We start from the raw sequence: 26563 nt of genomic DNA on the forward strand, positions 1-26563 counted from the left end.
CTGAGACTCCAATTTCCTTCCAAACATGCAGCACACAGGAGGTTCCAAGGATCGTGAATGAGATAACACGTGATATTCTTACTCTCTGCAGACCTGCAAAGCCGGCAGAGTCATTCCACAATGAAACATTTGCAGAGTCATAGGTCTTGTTAGTCTCATCTCCACGGGGACACATATCAACACATCATCTTTCATACTATAAATATACAGTCACTCCTCTGTATCTGTGGGGCTTACAGGTGTTTATTGAACCAAGTATAAATCAAAAATATTCAGAGAAAATATCCACAAACTTTCAAAAAGCAAAACTATGTTGCATGGACAGAAATGAGGTGGTGTGTAGGCTGTATCAGGAATTATAAGTAATCAAGAGACGATTTAATGTATACAGGAGGATGTGCATGGGTTATATCCAAATGCTGTGTCATTTTATGTAAGAGGCTTGAGCATCTGCAGATTTTGGTATCTGAGTGGAGATCCTGAAACCAATCACTCACGAATAGTGAAGGATGACTGTATATGACTTTTATTTCTCAAATTTAAATATAAATCATAAAAAATGTACAATAACTAGATAAAAACTAAGAAGTGTTTTTATAGGTGTGAGAATAAGTGTAGATTTATTTTTTCCTATGTGTAACCCTTTGGTTTAATGTTATTTATTGAGAAGACGTTCTATGCCACCTTAGACCACACGGCAGCCTTTGTCAACTATAAAGAGACTGTGTGTACAAGGATGTATTTTAGACCCTGTTTCTGCTAAGGGGCTCTCTGTGTCCACACTCTTGAGGACGCTGCACTTTATGTAGCCTTATAGAACCCTTTAAATTTAGTAGCCAGAGCCCTCTAATTTGTTATTATAGGCTATATGCTTTTTTTTTCTTAAGGTGGAGTCTTGCTCTGTCGCCCAGGCTGTACTGCAATGGCACAATCTCAGCTCACTGCAAACTCCGCCTCCCAGGTTCAAACGATTCTCATGCCTCAGCCTCTTGAGTAGCTGGCATTACAGGTGCCTGCCACCAGGCACGGCTAATTCTTGAATTTTTAGCAGAGACACGGTTTCACTATGTTGGCCAGGCTGCTCTCAAACTCCTCATCTCAGTTGATCCGCCCACCTCGGCTTCCCAACGTGCTGGGGGAAACTAGATTTTCTATAACATTATGTTACTGGATATTTCTGTAAAGTTTAAAATGAGGGAGGGAGAGAGACAGAGAGAGAGCAAACTCCAGAGTTGGGACTCTGGAATCTTGGGTCATGAGACAAATTTTAGATAAAACTACAAAAATCCAGAATTTACATGTGTGGTTTTTGCTGATAAAGTACAATTCTAAGACTGTAAATAATTGCATAATCCTTCCCTGGGAACTTAAATCACTTTAACTGGTTCTGCTGTAATACTAGAAATACAAGCATGAAAAATTCTAATGGTTTATTAGTCACAATGACTCTGAAAACCTTAATAATACCTATTAGATATTTTGCATATTACACAGGAAGAAGAGTTTGAATCTCAGATAAAAACAATAAAAATACATGAAAAGTCTTTCACGTTAGCACAGATTTTAGGCATCTCGTGTTCGGGAGGTTGGATCCGAGACGTGTTTTGAGTTGGTCATAGTAAAGGACGCGGGGTGTCAATTCTAGTGAGAACAATTTCCAGGAAGCCATGTTCCACTCTTGAGCGAGCACCCACTGGGCCTCATGCAAGGTAGAAAGAGCCTGTGTACGTCACCCTCCCATGATGTGGTCAGCATGTAAACTGCATGGGCAGGGCGCCAAATAACATCCTGTGCGCTGCTGAGCTGAGCTGGGGCGCGGCCGCCTGTCTGCACCAGCAGCACCATGTCGCTCATGGTCGTCAGCATGGCGTATGTTGGTGAGTCCTGGAAAGGAATCAAGGGAGGGAGTGCAGGGATTGAGATCTGGGCCCAGAGGTGGAGATATAGGCCTGGAGGTGGACTGATGGGCCTGGAGTGGAGATCTAGGCCTGGAGTGGAGATCTGGGCCTGGAGTGGACATCTGGGCCTGGAGTGGAGATCTGGGCCTGGAGTAGAGTTACGGGCCTGCAGTAGAGATATGGGTCTGGAGCGCAGATATGGGCCAGGAGTGGAGATGTGGGTCTAGAGGTGGATATCTGGGCCTGGAGTGGAGATATGGGCCTAGGATGGAGATATCGGTCTGGCTGGGGAGATATGGGACTGGAGTGGAGATATGGGCCTGAAGTGGAGATATGGGCTTGGAGTGGAGATCTGGGCCTGGGGTGGAGATATGGGCCTAGGGTGGAAATATCGGCCTGGAGTGGAGATATGGGCCTGGAGTGGAGATATGGGCTTGGGGTGGGGATATGGACCTGGAGGCTGGGTCTCTGCACAGCCAACAGCCGTGTTCTTCGGTGCAGGTAGGCAGTGAGGGTGAGTTTACCTTCAGCCCAGCAAGGGCCTAGCTGCCAAGACTCACAGCCCAGTGGGGGCAGCAAGGGAGGCCTGATTTGCCTGCAGATGGATCATCCATCATGATCTTTCTTTCCAGGGTTCTTCTTGCTGCAGGGGGCCTGGCCACATGAGGGTGAGTCCTCCAAACCTTAGGGTGTCATCTCCCCACAGAACAGGATTTCCCCAAAATGGGAGGGAAGTCCTGTCGGGGATTCTCTCATAAACTAGGAAGAGGGGACCCTGGGCTGCTCGGCCCACAGTTCTGACCTCGCCTCCCTGACCTTTCATTCCCTTGGCAGAGTCAGGTTCTCTGGGGACCAGGGTTAGACTGGGGTGCTCAAAGCTGGGGTGTGTGGTGGGGAAGTGGTAGGAACAGCAGATCCTCTGAGGACAAAGGTGTTACTCACACACTTCAGCATTTCCATGACGGTAGGGGCTGCAGTGTGGCTGCTGTCATTCTACCAGAAGAGGTGGGAAACCACAGCCATGGCCGTGACATTCCAAATCCTCTGATGGGGGCTCAGTTGTTTATTTTCGTTCAGGCATCCGCTGATATCCATTCACAAAGGACATGCCCTCCATCCCATGTCTACCTTGTGTTGTTGTATGTGAGTAATCTTACAGTATTAAAATCTAGTAGGAGTCTCTTACTCAGCACCTGCTCAAAGTTCTCAGCTGATACTTTTGTTGTAGGGAGACATCATGTCTTTGCGGGATGGGTCCTTCCTTTAGCCCTGGCCACCAAGGTGTGATAACAGCCATAGAAACGTGGAAAGTGAGGAGAATCTTCTGAGCACAGGGAGGGAGGGGCAACTCCACATCCTCCTCTCTAAGGCGGCACCTCCTTCTCCCCAAGGTGGTCAGGACAAGCCCTTGCTGTCTGCCTGGCCCAGCCTTCTGGTGCCTCCAGGACATGTGATTCTTCGGTGTCATTCTTATCTTAGGTTTAACAACTTCAGTCTGTACAAGGAAGATGGGGTGCCTGTCCCTGAGCTCTACACCAGAATATTCTGGAACAGCCTTTTCATGGGCTCTGTGACCCCAGCACATGCAGGGACCTATAGACGTTGGTGTTCACACCCACACTCCCCCAGTGGGTGGTCAGCATCCAGCAACCCCCTGGTCATCATGGTCACAGATCACAGGGCTCCTGTCTGGCATTCTCTTTGTCCCACCTCCTGAATCCCAGAGCTTCTGGTGGGCATGTCCTTGAGGGTCCCATCACCCAGGCCCTGACTGTATTTGGGGTAAAGGGGGATTGAATACAGGGAAATGGGTGCTGTGGTGGGAAGAATAATTGTCCCCAATGATGACTACATTCTAATCCCTGGAGTCTGTGACTATTTATGTTATAGGGGAAGGGACTGAAGGGGAAGATAGAGCTCAGGTTGTTGATGAGTTGACCTTGAGATGGGGAGACAGCTTGGAATGTCCCGGTGGGCTCAGTGTAATCACAAGGGTCTACAATGAAAGGAGGAGGAAGAGGGGAGTGGGGATTAGAGCAGCGTAATGAGAGTCTCCCTCAGCTTTGGAGGTGGAGGAAGGCCGTGAGCCACGAATGCAGGTGGCCTATAGAGGCTGGAAAAGTCAAGGAACTGATTCTCCTGAGTCTCCAGAGGGAATGAAGCCCTGCAGGTGCCTTGATTTCACTCCAGGAAAAACAGGGTCCGATTTCTCTCTCTAGAATTGGAAGGAGTCAATGTGCTCTCTTCTGCTGCCATTCTTCTGATAATTTTCTAGAGCAGCAACAGGAAACCAACACTGGAACCCAGATCAAGGACAAGTTAAGAAAGGACACAAGGATAGCTGGGCATGGTGGCAGGCCCATGTAATCCTAGTGGCTCCGGAGGCTGAGGGCAGGAGAAATGCTTGAACCCAGGAGACAGAGGTTGCAGGGAGCCAAGACCACACCAATTCACTCCAGCCTGGGCAAAGGAATGAGACTCTGTCTCCAAAATTAATTAATTAATTAAAGAAACCAAACAAGGGGAAGGTTGGCTACCCTGAGATCAGCAAGGGTGGGATGATGATGCCACCACCAGGCTCCATCCACAGAGGGAGGGGTTGATGCTCCTCCAACCAGCACCAGGAGCCCGCCTATGGAAGCTGGCACCATGGAGAAGGCACACGCATGGCAAGAGTGGCTCCCAGTCCCCACCAGGAACAGGGTGTGTGGACAGTGCTGCCTGCCTTACTGATCAGTTCATACCTCCTGCCAAGGATTCCAATGCATCCAAAAGAGATTGAACCAGGCTGCTAAGAGCCTGGACGTGCCGCCTATCCTGGTTCGTCTTCCACTCCCACATAGACAGCAGGAAAGACATTAGTGTGAAATAGATACAACAGGCCAAGAGATGAGGCTGAGCCCAGTGGGAAGGGAATCAGGCTACTAGAGACAGAGGGACAGAGAAGAGGGAGGAAGACAGATGGAAGGACCTGCACCAGGAGTTATGGGCACAGAAAAGAACATGAAGACACAGAGAGGAAGGAGAGAGACAGATACCAGCGAGGGGAAGCCTCACTCATTCCAGGTGCCATGGATGGGATGATAAAGAGAGACGCCTTCTAAACTCCCAACCTCTCTTCCTAGGAGTCCACAGAAAACCTTCCCTCCTGGCCCTCCCAGGTCCCCTGGTGAAATCAGAAGAGACAGTCATCCTGCAATGTTGGTCAGATGTGGTGTTTGAGCACTTCCTTCTGCACAGAGAGGGGGAGTTTAACGACACTTTGCGCCTCATTGGAGAGCTCCATGATGGGGTCTCCAAGGTCAACTTCTCCATCGGTCCCATGATGCCTACCCTTGCAGGGACCTACAGATGCTACGGTTCTCTTTCTCACTCCCCCTATGAGTGGTCAGCTCCCAGTGACCCTCTGGACATCATGATGACAGGTGAGAGTGTCCAGACATTCTTCTTATTGTCATTGGGATGCAGAGTGAATGATCCAGAACTTGGAGGCCCAGGTGGTTGTAAGGAAGATGAGCTTGGTATTCTTATGGGGAGACACTGACTTGGTGAGGTCTGTACCAACAGAGACAGAGAAACAGGAGACACAAGTACAGACCAGGTGTCATAACAGAGGACAGACGCAGGGGCCATACCGAGAGTTAGAAAAGACACAAGGAGTTAAAGGAGACAGATAGACAGACATGTCCCAGAGAGAGGTGACCTTCCATGCTGACTTTGCTCAAAGACCTGGCACAGATTAGAAGTTTCATTTCTGTTTTACCTCCACAAACTGTTCTCTACCAGGAGAACCCAAGGACACCCATATTTCTGACCTGAGTTGGGCCCTGTGGCCTCAGGCCTTGTGGCACCTACAGATGCCAAGTTTATTCTGACACCTCTGCCTTCCATGCAATGGAGAGTAATCGTCCCAGGATATCATGGCCCCAGAACACCAACCCCTGTATGCTGTGTGAACTTGGGGTCCCCACACTAGATTCTGAGGCTCACATTCCAAATAACCCCACATATGAGAGGATCACTGAGAGACACAGAGAGAAATCAGGGACACCAAAAAGCAAAGACATAAACACACAGAGAATGAGCCAGAGGAAGGAGATTGAGAAACTCACAGACACATAAAGAGAGAGAAAAGAGGGCAGAGAAGTGGAGAGAATGATGGAAGGGAGCAGAGAAAAGCACAAAAATTAGAGTCCTGAGGGAGAGGCACAAGGACATAGAAAGATGGAGATGTGGGGATGAATTGCAGAGATTCCAAAGAGAACTAGAGAGACCGAGAGGCAGAGCAAGACAGATGATAGATGGATAGATATAGATAGATGATAAATAGGTAGATGATAGATAATAGGTTATAGATACATAGAAGATGATTGATTGATTCATTGATTAATAGATGATACATAGAGATGATGATGATGAAGATAGATAGATAATACATAGAGATAGAGAGGCAGACAAAGAGAGAAATCATAGAGAGAGAGATGATACATAGATATAGATAATAGATGATTGATGGATAGATAGACAATTGATAGATAAATAGATGATATATAGATATAGATGACAGGTAGAGAATTTGTAGATAGGCACCGAATAGATAAATAGATAGATCGATAGAGAATAGATAGAAATATGCAGAAAGTTATGAACAGGACACGAAGTGAGAAACTCAGAATTTAAAAAAGTAACATTAAGTCAACCAACCCAAGGAGGGTCAGAGAGAATAAAACAATCCAAAAAGGGAAAACATATCTAGAGGTGGGGAAGTGAGGTCAGAGACCTACAGAGACACAGAAGGTGGAAGGAGGAAGTAGACATGAAGAGAGATGGGGTGGAGGGTGAGAGAGAGAGCATTAGGTCATAGAGCAGGGGAGTGAGTTCTCAGCTCAGGTGAAGGGAGCTGTGACAAGGAAGAACCTCCCTGAAGAAACTGCCTCTTCTCCTTCCAGGTCTATATGAGAAACCTTCTCTCTCAGCCCAGCCGGGCCCCACGGTTCAGGCAGGAGAGAATGTGACCTTGTCCTGCAGCTCCCGGAGGTCCTATGACATCTACCATCTATCCAGGGAGTGGGGGGGCCGTGAATGTAGGCTCCCTGCAGTGTCCAAGGTCAACAGAACATTCCAGGCAGACTTTACTCTGGGCCCTGTCACCCACGGAGGGACCTACAGATGCTTCGGCTCTTTCCGTGACTCTCCCTACGAGTGGTCAAACTCGAGTGACCCACTGCTTGTTTCTGTCACAGGTGAGAAAACCCCATATCTGTCTCATGTCCTATGATCCTAAAGCCTTAGCTGAGGAGCTTCCTGCTGATGATGGAGAGAAGCATGGACAGATGCAGAGAGAACACGCAGCTTGGGTGTGAGGGCGGGGTTAGGGCGCAGGATGGCAGACACGGCACCTCCAAACCCTCCTGCATGGCCTGCATGGAGGCCTCCAATCAGGGTCCAGGCACCCAGGCAGATGAAGAAAGCGGTCAGGAGATACCCAGAGACGGGGAGACTGGGCTCAGTTTGGGAGGATCAGAGGTTCCCTCAGCCCCTCAACCTTACCCATTTCCCAGAAGCCCCTCCTGGCCTCTCACCCACACAGAGATGTCATCACCAGCAACCCCTACACCCTTTTCTTTTTGCTTGAAAAAATATTTATTGAGGTGAAATATACCTATATACCTTACCAACTTTAATATTTTTTTTTTGTTTTGGTGGAGTCTAGCTCTGTCCCCTATGCTGGAGTGCAGTGGCACAATCTCAGCTCACTGCAACCTCCGCCTCCTGGGTTCAAACGATTCTCCTACCTCAGCCACCTGAGTAGCTGGTACTATAGGCACGCACCACCACGCCAGGCTACTTTTTGTATTTTGAGTAGAGAGGGGGTTTCACCATGTTGGTCGAGCTGGTCTCGAACTCCTGACCACGTGATCCACCCGCCTCAGCCTCCCAAAGTGCTGGGATTACAGGCATGAGCCACCGCGCCCGGCCACTTTTACCATTTTTAAGTGTAAATTCTAGTGGTCATAAATACATTTATATATATATATATATATATATATATATATATATATTTTTTTTTTTTTTTTTTTTTTTACCCTCCACCCTTTTCTTCCTGGCCTCTGGTAGCCACCATTCTACTCTCTACCTTCATGAGATCCACCTTTTAGCTCCTGTATATGGGGGAGAAATAGGAATCTTTGTAATGACTTCGAGTTCCATCCATGTGGCTGCGAATGACAGGATGTTATTCTTTCTATGGATGAGTAGTCTCCACTGTGCGTATGTACTACAGTTCTCTATTCGTTCATCCACTGATGGGCAGGTAGGTTGACTCCACATCTCGGCTACTGTGAACAGTGCTGCACCAATCATACGAGTGCAGATATCACTTCGATATATTGATTTCCTTTCCTTTGGATATAAACCCAGTAGTGAAATTGCTGGATACTATGAAAGTTTTTCGTTTGTTGTTTTTGTTTTTGTTTTTGAGACACTTTCTCTCTGTGCCCAGGCTGGAGTACAAGTGATGTGATCTTGGCTCATTGCAACCTCCGCCTCCTGGGTTCAAACGATTTTCCTGCCTCAGCCTCCCTAGTAGCAGGGATTACAGGTGCACACCCCCATGCCTGGCTACTTTTTCTTTTTTTTAGTATAGATGGGGTTTCCCCATGTTGGCTGAGCTGCTCTCAAACTCATGACCTCAACTGAGGTGCCCGCCTCGGTGTCACAAAGTGCTGGGATTACAGGCATGATCCACCGCACCCAACCTCTTTTTAGTTCTTTAAAGGACTTCCATACTTTTCTCCGTAATGGCTGTACTAATTTACACTCCTACCAACAGGGTACCAGGGTTCTCCTTTCTCTACCCCCTTGCCAGCATTTCTTTTGCCTGTCTTGCAGCTAAAAGCCATTTTATTTTATTTTATTTTATTTTATTTTATTTTATTTTGAGATGGAGTTTCGCTCTTGTCACCCAGGCTGGAGTGCAGTGGCACGATCTCAGCTCACTGCAACCTCCACCTCCCAGGTTCCAGTGATTCTCCTGCCTCAGCCTCCCGAGTAGCTGGGATTACAGGCACATGCAACCACGCCCGGCTAATTTTTCTATTTTTGGTAGAGACAGTGTTTCTCCATGTGGGTCAGGCTGGTCTCAAACTCCCGGCCTCAGGAGATTCGCCCACCTCGGGCTCTCAAAGTTCTAGGATGATAGAGGTGAGCCACCACGCTCGGCCTAAAAGCCATTTTAATGGGGTGAGATGAAAACTCACTTCGATTTTCATTTGCATTTCTCTGATGATGAGTGATACTGAGCACTTCTTCATATGCAGGGAAATTTCATGTCTTTTGCTCCTTTTTCAATTAAATCATTTGTTTTATTGAGTTGTTTGAGCTTCTTATATTTCTAGTTATTAATCCCGTCTCAGATACATAGTTTGCACATATTTACTCCCAATGTGTGCGTTGTCTCTTCACGTTGTTGGTTTATCTTTAGTGGCGCAGAAGTTGCTTAGTTTGATGTAATCCCAATGGTCTATTTTTTGCTTTGATTACTTGTGTTTTGAAGGTTTAAAACAAAGTGTCTTTCTTCAGACAAATGTCCTGGAGCATTTCCCCAATATTTTCTTCTATGTGTTTCATAGGTTCAGCCCTTAGACTCACATCTTTAATCCATTTTCATTTGATTTTTGTGTATGGTGACAGGTAGAGGTGCAGTTTCATTCTTCTGCATGTAGATGTCCAGGTTTCCCTGCACTGTTGATTGAAAAGACTGTCCTTTCCTGATTGTAAGTTCTTGGCACCTTTGTCAAAGTCCAGTGGATGGGCTGGGCATGGTGGCTAACACCTGCAATTGCAGCACTTTGGGAGACCGAGGCAGGTGGATCACCTGAGGCCAGGAGTTCAAGATCAGCCTGGCCAACATGGTGAAACATCGTCTCTACTAAAAATACAAAAATTAGCTGAGCATGGTGGTCAGCCCCTGTAATACCACTACTCAAGGGTTTGAGGTGAGAAAATTGATTGAATCCAGGAGGCTGAGGTTGCAGTGAACCGAGATTGCACCTCTGCACTCCAGCCTGGGTGACAGAGTGAGACTCCATCTCAAAAGAAAAAATAAAAAACCATTGGATGTTAATGCATGGATTATATCTGTGTTCTTCATTCTGCTTCATTGTTCTATGTGCCTTTCTTTATGCCAACGTCGTGCTGTTTTGCTTACTACAGCTCTGGAATGTATTTTTAGATCAGGTAGTGTGATGCTCCTCTTTTCTCTTTCTACCTTGAAGTCTCAAGACAGTGGGTGTCACATATAAAAATTATGGGAAAAAGGATCCCAGGACTCCCAGAGCCCAATATCAGATAACAGAGTGTTGGCCATGAACCTACCTCAAAGATTTCCATTGAGTAGAGGACAGACACCCTCATTTCCTCACCTCTGTCCTGTCTCGTGTTCTAGGAAACCCTTCAAATAGTTGGCCTTCACCCACGAAACCAAGCTCCAAAATCGGTGAGTACAGAACCCTCTTATATCTGCCTTTGGAAACCTGGGGAGGTGGAAACCTTGGATTCAGGCATTGATTCAGCATCTCACAGCTCTAACATTGTGCACCTGTCTTCCACCATCTCCGAACTCCAGATACTCCAACAGCGAAAGGGATCTGGGCCCAACACAGGGCTCAGTGAAATCTCTTAATCTCTAATTTGATGGAGCTGAGACCTCCTACAAGCTAGAAGAATGATTGCCAATCTGACATCCTTCTCAGACAAAAATGCAATATTTGTTCTGCCTGCATTCCTAACTGGAGGATAAATTCCTGGGGGCTTGAGAGCGGGAAGGGAAGGGAACATCTGATGAGGGCGAGGTGTTTTAGAGAAGTGCCACTTGCCAAGGAATGAGCTCCTGTTGGTCATGAAGCAACCCTGGCTGACTCAGCAGAGCAAGAGCCTTGCCATAACAGAGAACAGAGCTCATGCACACACACTTCGACTCACTGACTCATTCAGCCACGGCCACATGCTCAGGCTGTGCAGTGTGGAACCTTTTCCTATTGTTGCCATAACAAATTTCCACAAGATTCGTGGGTGAAAACAAAATGGTTTTTAAATTATCTTAAAGTGCTGTAGCTCAAAGTATGAAGTGCATCTCACTGGGCTAAAATCAAGGTGACAGCAAGGCTGCCTTCCCTCTGAAGTTTCCAGGCAAGAATCTGCATCTCACTTGTCCCAGCTTCTAAAGGCTCCCATGTTCCCTGGCTCCCGGTCCCCTTCCTCCTTCCTCAAAACCCACAAAGGCTGGTCACATCTCACATGGCATCACTCAGACCCTTCTTCCTTACCACACCTCTTTCTCTGAATGCTGCTTACCCTTCTTCCTCATCTTTTGAAAACTTGGGGATTCTATCGGGTTCACCAAGATGAAAATCCACCATAATCTCCCGGAAATCATCCAGGATACCCTGGTTTTAACTTCAGCTGATTAGCAACCGTAATTCCATCTGCAATCTTCATTCCTCCTTTCCATGTAAAATAACATATTCACAAGCTATGGAGGCTAGGACAGGAACATTTTGGGGTGGGACAGCATTCTCCTGCCTTCCACAAACAGTGAACAAGATGCATTTGGCCTCTGCTCTTGGGACACTGATATTGCAGATGGTGAAATGGGAGGGCAGAAAATGAACGCACAAGTGGACCAATAAATGAATGATCCATTTGGAAGCGTCTGTGCATGAAATCTATTTGTTTGTTTCTTTGTTTATTGAGACAGAGTCTCCCTCTGTCTTCCAGGCTACAGTGCAGTGTCACGATCTGGGCTCACTGCAACCTGCACCTCCTGGATTCAAGTGATTCTCCTGCCTCAGCCTCTCGAGTAGCTGGGATTACAGGCAACTGCCACCACGCCCGGCTAATTCTTATTGTATATTTTTTGTAGAGAGGATGTTTCACCATGTTGCCCAAGCTTGTCTCAAACTCCCAACCTCAAGTTATCCAACCGTCTCAGCAACCCAAAGTACTGGGATTACAGGCGTGAGCCACTGTGCCCAGCCAGAATTCAAAATCAATAATAGATAATGCTGAGTGTATAATTTTGGGTGACAGAGAAGGTCTCACTAATCAGATATTTGTGACATTAATGAAAAACACGGATTGAACCCCTGAAAGATTGGCGGAAGGATTTTCCACACACAGCTGTCAGCTGTGACGGCACAAACGTGAAAACAATCTGATGTTGAAGGAAGAGGCTTTGCATTCAAATGCTGGGAATGAGTTGGGGAGAATGACGAGACGACTGTAGAGAGATGGAGATCACACTGGGTACACAGGAAACTAAGGAGGAACAAGGAGTGTGTGTTTGATACTCACAGCCATTGGATTCAACTCAGGGTAACTAGGAATCCCTACATGATTAATAGTGACTGACATGAAAATAAGAGAGGCCCAGGTGCGTAACTGGAATCTAGGAGACTGTGGAAAAGGCAATTCCTGCCCCACTGGTGAAATGTGGTGCTGATTTAGACACTAAGTGGATGAAGCAGATGGATATAAGATATGTTTGTGAGGTAGAATCATTGGCTGGAAAGGCTTGCTGGGTTTGATTTTCCTAGTTGTTTAATCCTGGCTTAATTAATTTCTTTCTGAGATTTATTCCTCCTACGCATAAATCAATACCTGGCAAAGGAGTGACAGATATATGAGGGGTGGTGGAAATGAAGGGACCTATTATAGCATAATATACAAGTCTGTGAACGGTGGCTCACTCCTGTAACCCAGCACTGCAGGAGGCCAAGGCGGGTGGATTCCATGAAGTCAGGAGTTCGAGACCAGCCTGGCCAACATGGGGAAACCCTATCTCTACTAAAAATACAAAAATTAGCTGAGCATGGTGATGCATCCCTGTAATCCCAGCTCCTACTCTGGAGGATGAAGCAGGAGAATGACTTCAACCCAGGAGGTGGAGGTTGCAGTGAGTAGAGATTGCATCACTGCACTCCAGCCTGGGCGACACACGGAGACTCTGTCTCAAAAAATAAAAATAAGAAATGCATAAATATAATAAAACACACACGAATACAGAGGCACCTGAATTCCAATCATCATTTTTCTATTTCTCTATAATTACTTCTTTGATCCTTTATCTTATCCATTAGGCAATCACCCTAAAACCTCTTCCCTATTTGGTTTTCTGTGAGCATGAGATCATATAGAAAATGTGAAAGCCCGCTGAATCCTCCAGCACAGATCCTGGAACAGAGAAAGTGCTCTGTTCATAGCAAAAAAAACTTGCCCCCTCACCCAAATCCCCCACCTCAGCCCTACTTCCAATCACCTGTGGAGATTCAGATAGACCATGGGGAGGTAAACATTAATACTCCTTGGAGTGAGTCCAGATCTTGGAATCAGAGATCAGCGCCAGCACTAGCTCCTGCTCCCCTTTCGTACTAATTCACAGGAGGACAGGTGGTATTGAAGCAGTAGATGGTGGAGGGGGCGGTCCTTCCCCCAGCCTCTCGGGTGGAACAGCAGCCTAACATGTGTCTCCTGAGATCACAAAGAGTAGCACGTTTCACACGGGCTTCAACACTATATCCTGGCTGTTTGACATAAGAGAATTCTACTTCGCTTTTTTTATCTTGATTTCACGTTTGTTTCCTTTTCTTGGAGAATGCAAGTTGTTTCACTCAAGAATACTGTGGATGTAGAAATCCTAAAGCACATTCGCTATATATCAATCCCAGTCCAGTCTTCCCAGAGAAGACTCTAAACACCTCCTGTACTGCGCCTGGGCCTATGCCAATTCCTATCACTCACCGTCACTCAAGGGAGACAGAACACACAGAGAATACATTACATAGGCAGGTTCATTACTAACAGATAAGCAGTGAGTGACAACAGAAGCCTACATTTCAATGTGAGCCAGTCCCTGAAGGCTCAGAAAAGCTGCTCCGGAGATATGGAGTCATCCCATTTGCAGGGTAGCTGGGGGAAGCCAGAAAGCAGCCCAGCCTGGGTTTTGTACCCTGGAGCCACAGGAAGCACTCAGCTAAAGCACTGCATGACGTCCTCCTCTAGGAAAAACAGGAAGACAGCCCAGGCTCTTCTGGGACATTCCTCCTGATCTCAGGACATTGCTGTCTTAGTCCATTTTTGTTGCTATAAAGGAACACTTGAGCCTGGGTAACTTCTAAAGAAAAGAGATTTGTTTCCCTCACAGTTCTGCAGGCTGCACTGGAAGCATGGCACCAGCATCTATTTCCTGTGACGGCCTCAGGCTGCTCCCACTCTGGCAGAAGGGGAGGAGGGTCTGTCTGTGCAGAGACTACAGAGATCACATGACAAGAGAGGGAGTAAGGGGGAGGGGGAGCGATGGAGCTTCCAAGCTCGTTTTAACAACCAGCTCTCCAGGAACTTGCTAACCCCGTCTCCTTGGGACAGCATTGATCTGTTCATGATGGATCCATCTCCATCACCCAAACACCTCCCAAGAGGCCCAACCTCCCACACTGGGAGTTAAATTTCAATGTGAGGTTTGAAGGGGTCAAACATCTAAACTAAAGTAGTTGCATCCTCAGCACATTCTATGGTTACTATGAGAGCTATAAGGGAGAAAGCAGAAGAAAGCTAGGTCTCCCGCTATCTGGGTGCTTGTCCTAAAGAAACGTTGTATGTGGTTACCTGTCAATCAAGAAATGCGACACAATTCATAAAGAGGAACTGCTATGATTAGCTTCTCATTGGTGTCTCGTCTTCTTCCAGGTAGCCCCAGACATCTGCACGTTCTGATTGGGATCTCAGTGGTCATCATCCCCTTCGCCATCCTCCTCTTCTTTCTCCTTCATCACTGGTGCTCCAAGAAAAAAAGTAAGTCTCACGAAGCAGGGGCCAGAGAGCTCAGGGCCGTGTGGGGAAGCAAGATTGGAGTACGTGGGTGTGTGTTCCTCACTGGCAGGATGGTCCCTGACCCAAGGCAGGAGCCAGAGGCAGAGCTTTCTAGAGAGAGCACCAGACACCCTGCCCCTGCGTTCAGCTCACAGACCATTGCCTGATTCTGAACTGTATCCTCACATTCCCTGCAGCCACTCACATCCAGGAGAAGGTTCCATGACAGGCAGAAAGTGGGAGACAGAATCAATGGGATGGGAACTCAGAGCTATTCATGGGATGGGTCCTTGAGCTCAGAGAGATTGAATGTCTGAGTCTGCTGTTGGCAAGTGAGGGACCTCAGGCATGAAATGAGGACCCAGAAGTGCCCTCCGAGCTGTTTTCTTGACTTCCGTCTCCTACAGATGCTGCTGTCATGGACCAAGAGCCTGCAGGGAACACAACAGTGAAGAGGGAGGTAGGTGCTCCTTGGCCCAGCCTCATGGCTAGTCTTATTCCCAAAGAGTCCTGAAAAATGTGAGCACCCTCCCTCACTCAGCATTTCCCTCTCTCCAGGACTCTGATGAACAAAACCCTCAGGAGGTGACATACGCACAGTTGGATCACTGCGTTTTCACACAGAGAAAAATCACTCGCCCTTCTCAGAGGCCCAAGACACCCCCAACAGATACCATCGTGTACACGGAACTTCCAAATGCTGAGCCCAGATCCAAAGTTGTCTCCTGCCCGTGAGCACCACAGTCTGGCCTTGAAGGGGTCTTTTGGGAGACAACAGCCCTGTGTCAAAACCAGCTTGCCAGCTCCCATGTACCGGCAGCTGGAATCTGAAGGCATCAGTCTTCATCTTAGGGCATTGCTCTTCCTCACACCACAAATCTGGTGCCTCTCTGTTGCTTACAAATGTCTATAGTTCCCACTGCCTGCTGGAGAGAAAACACACTCCTTTGCTTAACCCACAATTCTCTATTTCACGTGACCCCTGGCCACCTCTCCAGCCTAACTGGCTTACTTCCTAGTCTACTTGAGGCTGCGGTCACACTGAGGAACTCACAATTCCAAACATAAAAGAGGCTCGCTCTTAACAAGGCACTTAGACACGTGCTGTTCCACCTTCCCTCATGCTGTTCCACCTTTCCTCAGACAATCTTTCAGCCTTCTGTCATCAGTTAAATTAATAAATTTATAAATTTTCCAGCCTTCCGTCATCAGTGGAACTTATAAAATTTTTTGTGATTTCAATGTAGCTGTCTCCTCTTCAAATAAATATGTCTGCCCTCATTGCTTTAGGTAATGTGACACTGTATTGGCTGAAAGAAACTGGCGTTATCATTACCATGTCCATATAACCCCATCTGTTCTCCACTGGGTTCTCACCCCTGGACTCTGAGCTTCTGGAAGCAAGGTGGAGCCTGATTTGTCTGTGGGACTCCAATTTCCATCTAAAGATGCAGCACATAGGAGGTTCCAAGGATCGTGAATCACATGAACAAGTGATATTCTTACTCTCTGCAGACCTGGAAAGCTGGCAGAGTCATTCCACGATGAAACATTTGCAGAGTCATAGGTCTTGTTAGTCTCATCTCCTCCACAGGGACACATATCAACACATCATCTTTCATACTATAAATATACAGTCACTCCTCTCTATCTGTGGGGTTTACAAGTGTTTATTGAACCAACTATAAATCAAAAATATTCAGAGAATATATCCACAAAGTTTCAAAAAGCAAAACTATGTTGAGTGGACACAAATGAAGCGGTGTGTAGGCTGTATCAAGAATTATAAGTAATCTACAGATGATTTAATGTATACAGGAGGATGTGCATGTGTTATATCCAAATGCTGTGTCATTTTATGTAAGAGGCTTGAGCATCTGCAGATTTTGGTTCTGAGTGGAGATCCTGAAACCAATCACCCACGAATAGTGAAGGATGACTGTATATGACTTTTATTTCTCAAATTTAACTGGTATAGCGGAAAGAACACCAGGCTAGAGGTTGAAAGAGCAGGGGCCATGCGAGTTTTCACCATACTAATGCAGGGGCCAGAAGCTAGTGGCCCCTTTCATCTCTTCCAGCTTCTGTTTTCTGGGAGAAAATAAGAACCCACTCGCAAATTCTGCCTGCCTCTCAAGGTTTTGTAAGAATCTAATATGACTATAATGCAAAAGTGTTTTGAACATGTGGAATGCTTGGAAGGAGGCCTGGTACCATGTAAGAACTCAATAAATGTGGACTCTCACTTAAAAAAAAAAAAAAAAAAAAATTTAAATATACATCATAAAAAATGTACAATAACTAGATAAAAACCAAGAAGTGTTTTTATAGTGTGAGAATAACTTTAGATTTATTTTTTCCTATGTGTAACCCTTTGGTTTAATGTTATTTATTGAGAAGACTTTCTATGCCACCTTAGACCACACGGCAGCCTTTGTCAACCATAAAGGGACTGTGTGTACACGGATGTATTTTAGACACTGTTTTCTGCTAAGGGGTTGTCTGTGTCCACACTCTTGAGGATGCTGCACTTTATGTAGCCTTATAGAATCCTTTAAATTTAGTAGCCAGAGCCCTCTAATTTGTTATTATAGGCTATTTGCTATTTTTTTTCTTGAGGTGGAGTCTTGCTCTGTCGCCCAGGCTGGACTGCACTGGCGCAGTCTCAGCTCACTGCAACCTCCGCCTTCCAGGTTCAGGTGATTCTCCTGTCTCAGCCTCTTGAGTAGCTGACATTACAGGTGTGTGCCACGAGGCATGGCTAATTTTTGAGTTTTTAGCAGAGACACAGTTTCACTATGTTGGCCAGGCTGCTCTCAAACTCTTCATCTCAGTTGATCCGCCCACCTCGGCTTCCCAACGTGCTGGGGGAAACTTGATTTTCTATAGCATTATGTTACTGGATATTTCTGTAAAATTTAAAAAGGAGGGAGGGAGAGAGACAGAGAGAGAGCAAACTCCAGAGTTGGGACTCTGGAATCTTGGGTCATGAGACAAATTTTAGATAAAACTACAAAAATCCAGAATTTACATGTGTGGTTTTTGCTGATAAAGTACAATTCTAAGATTGTAAATAATAGCATAATCCTTCCCTGGGAACTTAAATCACTTTAACTGGTTCTGCTGTAATACTAGAAATACAAGCATGAAAAATTCTAATGGTTTATTAGTCACAATGACTCTGAAAACCTTAATAATACCTATTAGATATTTTGCATATTACACAGGAAGAAGAGTTTGCATCTCAGATAAAAACAATAAAAATACATGAAAAGTCTTTCACGTTAGCACAGATTTTAGGCATCTTGTGTTCGGGAGGTTGGATCCGAGACGTGTTTTGAGTTGGTCATAGTGAAGGACGCGAGGTGTGAATTCTAGTGAGAACAATTTCCAGGAAGCCATGTTCCGTTCTTGAGCGAGCACCCACTGGGCCTCATGCAAGGTAGAAAGAGCCTGCGTATGTCAGCCTCCCATGATGTGGTCAGCATGTAAACTGCATGGGCAGGGCGCCAAATAACATCCTGTGCGCTGCTGAGCTGAGCTGGGGCACAGCCGCCTGTCTGCACAGAGAGCACCATGTCGCTCATGGTCGTCAGCGTGGTGTGTGTTGGTGAGTCCTGGAAAGGAATAGAGGGAGGGAGTGCGGGGATGGAGATCTGGGCTCAGAGGTGGAGATATGGGTCTGGAGGTGGAGTTATGGGCCTGGAGTGGAGATAGGAACCTGGATGGGAGATAGGAGCCTGGAGTGGAGATATGGGCCTGGAGTGGAGTTACGGGCCTGCAGTAGAGATACGGGCCTGGAGGTGGAGATATGGGCCTAGAGGTGGATATCTGGGCCTGCAGTGGAGATATGGGCCTGGGATGGAGATATGGGCCTAGAGGTGGAGTTACAGGCCTGCAGTAGAGATATGGGCCTGGAGGTGGAGATCTGGGCCTGGAGTGGAGATATGGGCCTGGATTGAAGATATGGGCCTGGAGTGGAGATATGGGCTTGGGGTGGAGATCTGGGCCTGGGGTGGAGATATGGGCCTGGATTGGAGATATGGGCCAAGGGTAGAGATCTGAGCCTGGATTGGAGATATGGGTCTGGATTGGAGATATGGGCCTAGGGTGGAAATATCGGCCTGGAGTGGAGATATGGGCCTGGAGTGGAGATATGGGCTTGGGGTGGGGATATGGGCCTGGGGTGGGGATATGGGCCTCGAGGCTGGGTCTCTGCACAGCCAACAGCCGTGTTCTTCGGTGCAGGTAGGCAGTGAGGGTGAGTTTACCTTCAGCCCAGCAAGGGCCTAGCTGCCAAGACTCACAGCCCAGTGGGGGCAGCAAGGGAGGCCTGGTTTGCCTGCAGATGGATCGTCCATCATGATCTTTCTTTCCAGGGTTCTTCTTGCTGCAGGGGGCCTGGCCACATGAGGGTGAGTCCTTCTCCAAACCTTAGGGTGTCATCTCCCCACATAAGAGGATTTTCCTGAAACGCGAGGGAAGTCCTGTCAAGGAGTCTCTCATAAACTAGGAAGAGGGGACCCTGGGCTGCTCGGCCCACAATTCTGACCTTGCCTCCCTGGCCTTTCATTCCCTTGGCAGAGTCAGGTTCTCTGGGGACCAGGGTTAGACTGGGGTGCTCAAAGCTGGGGTGTGTGGTGGGGAAGTGGTAGGAACAGCAGATCCTCTGAGGACAAAGGTGTTACTCACACACTTCAGCATTTCCATGACGGTAGGGGCTGCAGTGTGGCTGCTGTCATTCTACCAGAAGAGGTGGGAAACCACAGCCATGGCCGTGACATTCCAAATCCTCTGATGGGGGCTCAGTTGTTTATTTTCGTTCAGGCATCCGCTGATATCCATTCACAAAGGACATGCCCTCCACCCCATGTCTACCTTGTGTTGTTGTATGTAAGTAATCTTACAGTATTAAAATCTAGTAGGAGTCCCTTACTCAGCACTTGCTCAAAGTTCTCAGCTGACACTTTTGTTGTAGGGAGACATCATGTCTTTGCGGGATGGGTCCTTCCTTTAGCCCTGGCCACCAAGGTGTGATAACAGCCATAGAAACGTGGAAAGTGAGGAGAATCTTCTGAGCACAGGGAGGGAGGGGCAACTCCACATCCTCCTCTCTAAGGCGGCACCTCCTTCTCCCCAAGGTGGTCAGGACAAGCCCTTGCTGTCTGCCTGGCCCAGCCTTGTGGTGCCTCCAGGACATGTGATTCTTCAGTGTCACTCTTATCTTAGGTTTAACAACTTCAGTCTCTACAGGGAGGATGGGGTGCCTGTCCCTGAGCTCTACAACAGAATATTCTGGAACAGCCTTTTCATGGGCCCTGTGACCTCAGCACAAGCAGGGACCTACAGATGTCGGGGTTCACACCCACACTCCCCCAGTGGGTGGTCAGCATCCAGCAACCCCTGGTCATCATGGTCACAGTTCAGAGGGCTCCTGTCTGGCATTCTCTTTGTCCCACCTCCTGAATCCCAGAGCTTCTGGTGGGCGTGTCCTTGAGGGTCCCATCACCAGGCCCTGACTGTATTTGGGTTAAAGGTGGATTGAATACAGGGAAATGGGTGCTGTGGTGGGAAGAATAATTGTCCCCAGTGATGACTGCATTCTAATCCCTGGAGTCTGTGACTATTTATGTTATAGGGGAAGGGACTGCAGGGGAAGATGGAGCTCAGGTTGTTGATGAGTTAACCTTGAGATGGGGAGACAGCCTGGACTGTCCCGCTGGGGTCAGTGTAATCACAAGGGTCCACATGAAAGGAGGAGGAAGAGGGGAGTGGGGATTAGAGCAGCGTAATGACAGTCTCCATCAGCTTTGAAGGTGGAGGAAGGCCACGAGCCATGAATCCAGGTGGCCTATAGAGGCTGGAAAAGTCAAGGAACTGATTCTCCTGAGTCTCCAGAGGGAACAAAGCCCTGCAGATGTCTTGATTTTAGCCCAGGAAAAACAGGGTCCAATTTCTGTCTCCAGAAGTGGAAGAGGTCAGTGTGTTCTCTCCTGCTGCCATGCTTCTGATAATTTTCTACAGCAGCAACAGGAAACCAACACTGGAACCCAGGTCAAGGACAAGTTAAGAAACGACACAAGGATAGCTGGGCATGGTGGCAGGCCCATGTAATGCTAGTGACTCGGGAGGCTGGGGGCAGGAGAATCACTTGAACCCAGGAGACAGAGGTTGCAGGGAGCCTAGACCACACCAATTCACTCCAGCCTGGGCAAAGGAGTGAGACTCTGTCTCCAAAATTAATTAATTAATTAAAGAAACCAAACAAGTAGAAGGTTGGTTACCCTGAGATCAGCAAGGGTGGGATGATGATGCCACCACCAGGCTCCATCCACAGAGGGAGGGGTTGAAACTCCTCAAACCAGCACCAGGAGCCAGCCTATGGAAGCTGGCACCATGGAGAAGGCACAGGCATGGCAAGAGTGGCTCCCAGTCCCCACCAGGAACAGGCTGTGTGGACACTGCTGCCTGCCTAACAGATCAGTTCATACCTCCTGCCAAGGATTCCAATTCATCCAAAAGAGATTGAACCAGGCTGCTAAGAGCCTGGATGTGCAGCCTATCCTGGTTCCTCTTCCACCCCCACATAGACAGCAGGAAAAACATTAGTGTGAAATACATACAACAGCCCAAGAGATCAGGCTGAGCCCAGCAGGAAGGGAATCAGAGGCTACTAGAGACAGGGGACAGAGAAGACGGAGGGAGACAGATGGAAGGACCTGCACCAGGAGTTATGGGCACATAAAAGAACATGAAGACACAGAGAGGAAGGAGAGAGACAGACACCAGTGAGGGGAAGCCTCACTCATTCTAGGTGCAATGGATGGGATGATAAAGAGAGACGCCTTCTAAACTCACAACCTCTCTTCCTAGGAGTCCACAGAAAACCTTCCCTCCTGGCCCTCCCAGGTCCCCTGGTGAAATCAGAAGAGACAGTCATCCTGCAATGTTGGTCAGATGTCAAGTTTGAGCACTTCCTTCTGCACAGAGAGGAGAAGGTTGAGGACACTTTGCGCCTCACTGGAGAGCTCCATGATGGGTTCTCCAAGGCCAGCTTCTCCATCGGTCCCATGACGCCTGCCCTTGCAGGGACCTACAGATGCTATGGTTCTGTTACGCATTCCCCCTATCAGTTGTCAGCTCCCAGTGACCCTCTGGACATCGTGATCACAGGTAATAATGTCCGGACATTCTTCTCATTGTCATTGGGACGCAGAGTGAATGATCCAGAACTTGGAGGCCCAGGTCATTGTAAGGAAGATGAGCTTGGTATTCTTAAGGAGAGAAACTGACTTGGTGAGGTCTGTACCAACAGAGACAGAGAAACAGGAGACACAAGTACAGACCAGGTGTCATAACAGAGGACAGACACAGGGGCCATACCGAGAGTTAGAAAAGACACGAGGAGTTAAAGGAGACAGATAGACAGACATGTCCCAGAGAGAGGTGACCTTCCATGCTGACTTTGCTCAGAGACCTGGCACAGATTAGAAGTTTCATTTCTGTTTTACCTCCACAAAGTGTTCTCTACCAGGAAAACCCAAGGACACCCATATTTCTGACCTGAGTTGGGCCCTGTGGCCTCAGGCCTTGTGGCACCTACAGATGCCATGTTTATTCTGACACCTCTGCCTTCCATGCAATGGAGAGTAATCGTCCCAGGATATCATGACCCCAGAACACCAACCCCTGTATGCTGTGTGAACTTGGGGTTCCCCAGACTAGATTCTGAGGCTCACATTCCAAATAACCCCACATATGAGAGGATCACTGAGAGACACAGAGAGAAATCAGGGACACCAAAAAGCAAAGACATAAACACACAGAGAATGAGCCAGAGGAAGGAGATTGAACGACTCACAGACACATAAAGAGAGAGAAAAGAGAGCAGAGAAGTGGCGAGAATGATGGAAGGGAGCAGAGAAAAGCACGAAAATTAGAGTCCTGAAGGAGAGGCACAAGGACTTAGAAAGATGGAGATGTGGGGATGAATTGCAGAGATTCCAAAGAGAACTAGAGAGACCGAGAGGCAGAGCAAGACAGATGATAGATGGATAGATATAGATAGATGATAAATAGGTAGATGATAGATAATAGGTTATAGGTACATAGATGATGATTGATTGACTCATTGATTAATAGATGATACATAGAGATGATGAGGATGAAGATACATAGATAATACATAGAGATAGAGAGGCAGACAAAGAGAGAAATCATAGAAAGAGAGAGATGATACATAGATATAGATAATAGATGATTGATGGATAGATAGACAATTGATAGATAAATAGATGATATATAGATATAGAGGACAGGTAGAGAATTTGTAGATAGACACTGAATAGATAAATAGATAGATCGGTAGATAATAGAAATATGCAGAAAGTTATGAACAAGACACAAAGTGAGAAACTCAGAATTTAAAAAAAAGTAACATCAAGTCAACCAATCCAAGGAGAGTCAGAGAGAATAAAACAATCCAAAAAGGGAAAACATATCTAGAGGTGGGGAAGTGAGGTCAGAGACCTAGAGAGACAGAGAAGGTGGAAGGAGGAAATAGACATGAAGAGAGATGGGGTGGAGGGTGAGAGAGAGAGACAGAGCATTAGGCCATAGAGCAGGGGAGTGAGTTCTCAGCTCAGGTGTGAGGGGAGCTGTGACAAGGAAGAACCTCCCTGAGGAAACTGCCTCTTCTCCTTCCAGGTCTATATGAGAAACCTTCTCTCTCAGCCCAGCCAGGCCCCATGGTTCTGGCAGGAGAGAGCGTGACCTTGTCCTGCAGCTCCAGGAGCTCCTTTGACATCTACCATCTACCCAGGGAGGGGGAGGCTCATGAACTTAGGCTCCCTGCAGTGCCCAAGGTCAATGGAACATTCCAGGCTGACCTTCCTCTGGGTCCTGCCACCCACGGAGGGACCTACAGATGCTTCGGCTGTTTCCGTGACTCTCCCTATGAGTGGTCAGACCCGAATGACCCACTGCTTGTTTCTGTCACAGGTGAGGAAACCAATCTGTTCCCCAAATAGTGGGACTCAGACGGACTACAATGGCCACATTCAGGGGAGCCTCAGATGGAGGGGGTGGCCGTGGGGGTGTCAGCCAGAGATGCTGGATAGAAGAGACATAAAGCAAACATACAGAAAGAGACATAGACAGACAGAGAGAGCGAGGCAGACAGATCACATCAGGATTTGGGGTGGTAACCGCAACCCTACCTGAAGCTTGCAGATAGAGCACAGGCCACATAAACCACTTCCCAGTCTTCGTACAGAGGCCCACCTGGGATGCATCTAAACAGCATCAGTGCTGACTCAGGAGCATGAAAGGCCAGGCTCAGATTGGAAAGACTAGAGGTAGCATTGGCCGCCCACCATTGCCCATTTCCAGAAGCCCCCACCTCTCACCAAAGAGTGATTTCCACGTGGGGGGCACAGATGCGACCATCGTTAGGGGAGCCCCAATGTCTCTTGATGGGAGGCATTTTCCACCCTGGATGTCTCTTGCTCTCTCCACACCTTGGAGACTCAGTGGGGGAGTCTTCTCTGGGGACTCGGGGAGGGCCTCCCCGGGATTTGCAGGATTTCCAAGCTAGATGACAACGTGACAGGTGGAAACAGGCCCATTCCTTCACCAGGGGCCCCAAGCTCCATCCCAGGAGATGAGAAGAGGCTCTTCTCATTGATCAGTGGATCCCTGAGGGGACAGAGGCTCAGCACTGAAGGCTGAGAAGGATCTGCCACTTCTCTGCTCAGTGGCCTCAAGCCAGACATCTTCCCTAAAGATTTCCGGTGATTCTCCATCAGCATTTAGGGCTGTGGCCACCAACCTGGGTGTTGGTCTGTAGGAACCTTTCATTTCTGACCTTCCATAACTGAGTTCTCTTCCTAAATGTGGAATGCCTTGTACTCCATGTTATTCTCTCCCCAGAAAGAATGTGTGGCTTGTCTGCTCTCCAGCCCTGTCATGGAGATTGATAATCCTTAGGGAGCAAGAGGAGAGGGAAAGAACAAAGTGTGAGACCACCTAAGTGCTACTGGTTGAGGTTCCATTTGCCAGTGAAGGGACTTCACTCAGCCGAGGGGGCAACTCAGGGAAGTCAGCCGAGGGAGGGAATTAGAGTAGAGACAACTGAGCTCACCCAGTAAATGACCCCTTCACTACCTCATTCATCTAATATTTACTTCACACCTACCATCAATTCTCTCTGTTTCATGGCCAGGAGTAAACAGCACAGCCGAGCTCCTTGGTTCATGATGCTCACATTGCTGTGGGGTGAGAGAGAGAGGCAGAACATGAATGAATGAATGAGAGAATGGATGAATGAGTGAATGATGGAATGAGTGAATGAATGAATGAATGAGTGAATGGATGAACGAATGAGTGAATCCTTAGCACTTGGTGAAAGTGCCATGCACAGAATGAAATGAATGAACATGGAACGTTGTCATTTGGAGTGTGCAGGAGGGAACATCTCACTGAGACCTCACCAGGGAGATCACATTTAAACTCCGATCTTAGAGACAAGAGGGAGTGAGCCCTGGGGAGTGTGTTGAAAGGAACTTTCACGGACTTAGGACATTGGGGATGACCCTAATGTGAGAATGAGCTTGGTGTGTTCCAAGAAGTCCATGGACCTGCTGTATGGTGAGGGCTGGTCAGAATCCAGTCAGATTTCTAAATGTCTTAGTGCTTATAAGGAATGTGAGTCCTGTGGTTGGGAGTGGACTTATACCTTGGGTCAGGTCCAACAATTATCTTTCTAAATCCTCTCCAATTGCCTGAACCACTTCTATCAACAACTGAGAAAAGAGGAGTGTTAAACACCCCACTGTGGCCGTGGATTTGCCTACCTGTCCGTTTATTTCCGCGACCCTTCCTCTATGTATATTTGCAGGAATGTTGCTGGGAGTGGTTAAGTGTAAACTGATTATATATTCCTGGTAAATCAAAAATACTATAAATTTACCTCCTTTTTTCCTACATTTTATGCTTAATGTTTTCCACTGATTTTTCCCAAAGACTAATTTTGTCTAATTTTAATATAGTTATACCACATTTCTAACAGTTAGTGATTGGTTGGTATATTTCCACATTGTTTAATTTCAAACTCTGTGAATTATTAACATTGAGATATGTCCTTCATAAATTTCAAACAATTCGCCTTAGAAAATAAGACTTTCTGACAATCTTTGGTTTATGTTAGGGCAGTGTTTCCAATCATATTTTTGTAATTATTACGTTGTGTTTCCCTGATTCCCTTTTTTTCCCACAGATTTCTTTCGTGGTTTTATATTTCAAGCATTCTATTTTTTATCTACATCATTTAGGAATACATATATGGTGTGCCTATCCTGAAGTTGTTACATATTCTTAAAATTGAAATTAATCATTTCAGAGATTAAACTGCAAATATAAAAACATATTTCCACTCTTCCTAAGAATAGGATTTTAGAGCATATTTAGTACATATGTTTGTATTTACTTATATGATGTTTTGTTTTGTGGTATATATAATTCCATCTTTTTCAGAAATTACACAGGGGCATGTTTTCATACACTATTGTACGGTCCATATTCATTTTTGGCATAGCCATATTTTTAGTTCTTCCTCTGCTCTTAGTTATTGTCACAATCTTTGACACCCCATCTGGTTTCACTTTCTTTATCTTTGAGGCACGGTCATCAGAATTTCCTTTAGGGTCAGTGAGAAAAGCTTTCTTTGCCCTTTTGTCTTTCAGTTCTGTTTCTTTCCTGCGTTGATCTCGGACAGTAACTGTACTATGTAAGGAATTGTC

General features: G+C 46.9%; 2 protein-coding genes and 1 long non-coding RNA gene across 4 annotated transcripts in view; 2 read left to right on the plus strand and 1 right to left on the minus strand.

Moving 5' to 3' along the window:
• Positions 1–1843: 1843 nt before the first annotated feature.
• LOC129020033 (killer cell immunoglobulin-like receptor 2DL3) lies at positions 1844–15531 on the plus strand. 2 transcript variants are annotated; one of them, XM_063657455.1, is made up of 9 exons: positions 1844–1877; positions 2531–2566; positions 3290–3564; positions 6459–6465; positions 6848–7141; positions 10345–10395; positions 14643–14747; positions 15173–15225; positions 15324–15531. In XM_063657455.1, exons 1-9 carry the CDS (start codon positions 1844–1846, stop codon positions 15498–15500), a joined length of 1032 nt encoding a protein of 343 aa, XP_063513525.1. In that variant the 3' UTR covers positions 15501–15531. The 2 variants fall into 2 exon arrangements, with proteins under 2 accessions (XP_063513525.1, XP_063513524.1); XM_063657454.1 differs by lacking the exons at positions 3290–3564; positions 6459–6465 and adding an exon at positions 5024–5323.
• Positions 15532–17913: 2382 nt separating this feature from the next.
• On the minus strand, positions 17914–19360 carry LOC129020035 (uncharacterized). Its single transcript, XR_008495756.2, has 3 exons — positions 19318–19360; positions 19037–19233; positions 17914–18382 (listed from the first exon to the last, which is right to left on the minus strand). It is a non-coding gene; the product is annotated as an uncharacterized LOC129020035 (long non-coding RNA).
• LOC129020031 (putative killer cell immunoglobulin-like receptor like protein KIR3DP1) overlaps positions 18342–26563 on the plus strand; it is a 30511-nt gene continuing 22289 nt past the window's right edge. Inside the window, exons 1-5 of the mRNA XM_063657448.1 lie at positions 18342–18375; positions 19145–19180; positions 19907–20171; positions 20553–20581; positions 21639–21938. Of these exons, the coding sequence (XP_063513518.1) occupies positions 18342–18375; positions 19145–19180; positions 19907–20171; positions 20553–20581; positions 21639–21938 (664 nt within the window). The remainder of the gene's footprint in view (positions 18376–19144; positions 19181–19906; positions 20172–20552; positions 20582–21638; positions 21939–26563) is intronic.

The sequence above is a fragment of the Pongo pygmaeus genome, chromosome 20 (assembly GCF_028885625.2).
Source record: "Pongo pygmaeus isolate AG05252 chromosome 20, NHGRI_mPonPyg2-v2.0_pri, whole genome shotgun sequence".
NCBI lineage: Eukaryota > Metazoa > Chordata > Mammalia > Primates > Hominidae > Pongo > Pongo pygmaeus.

Coding starts and splice junctions, on each gene's coding strand:
- LOC129020033 (XM_063657454.1), top strand. CDS start 1,844: ATGTCGCTCATGGTCGTCAGCATGGCGTATGTTG. Junction 2,567..5,023: donor GGGGGCCTGGCCACATGAGG/GTGAGTCCTCCA, acceptor CTCTCTTCCTAG/GAGTCCACAGAAAACCTTCC. Junction 15,226..15,323: donor ACACAACAGTGAAGAGGGAG/GTAGGTGCTCCT, acceptor CCCTCTCTCCAG/GACTCTGATGAACAAAACCC.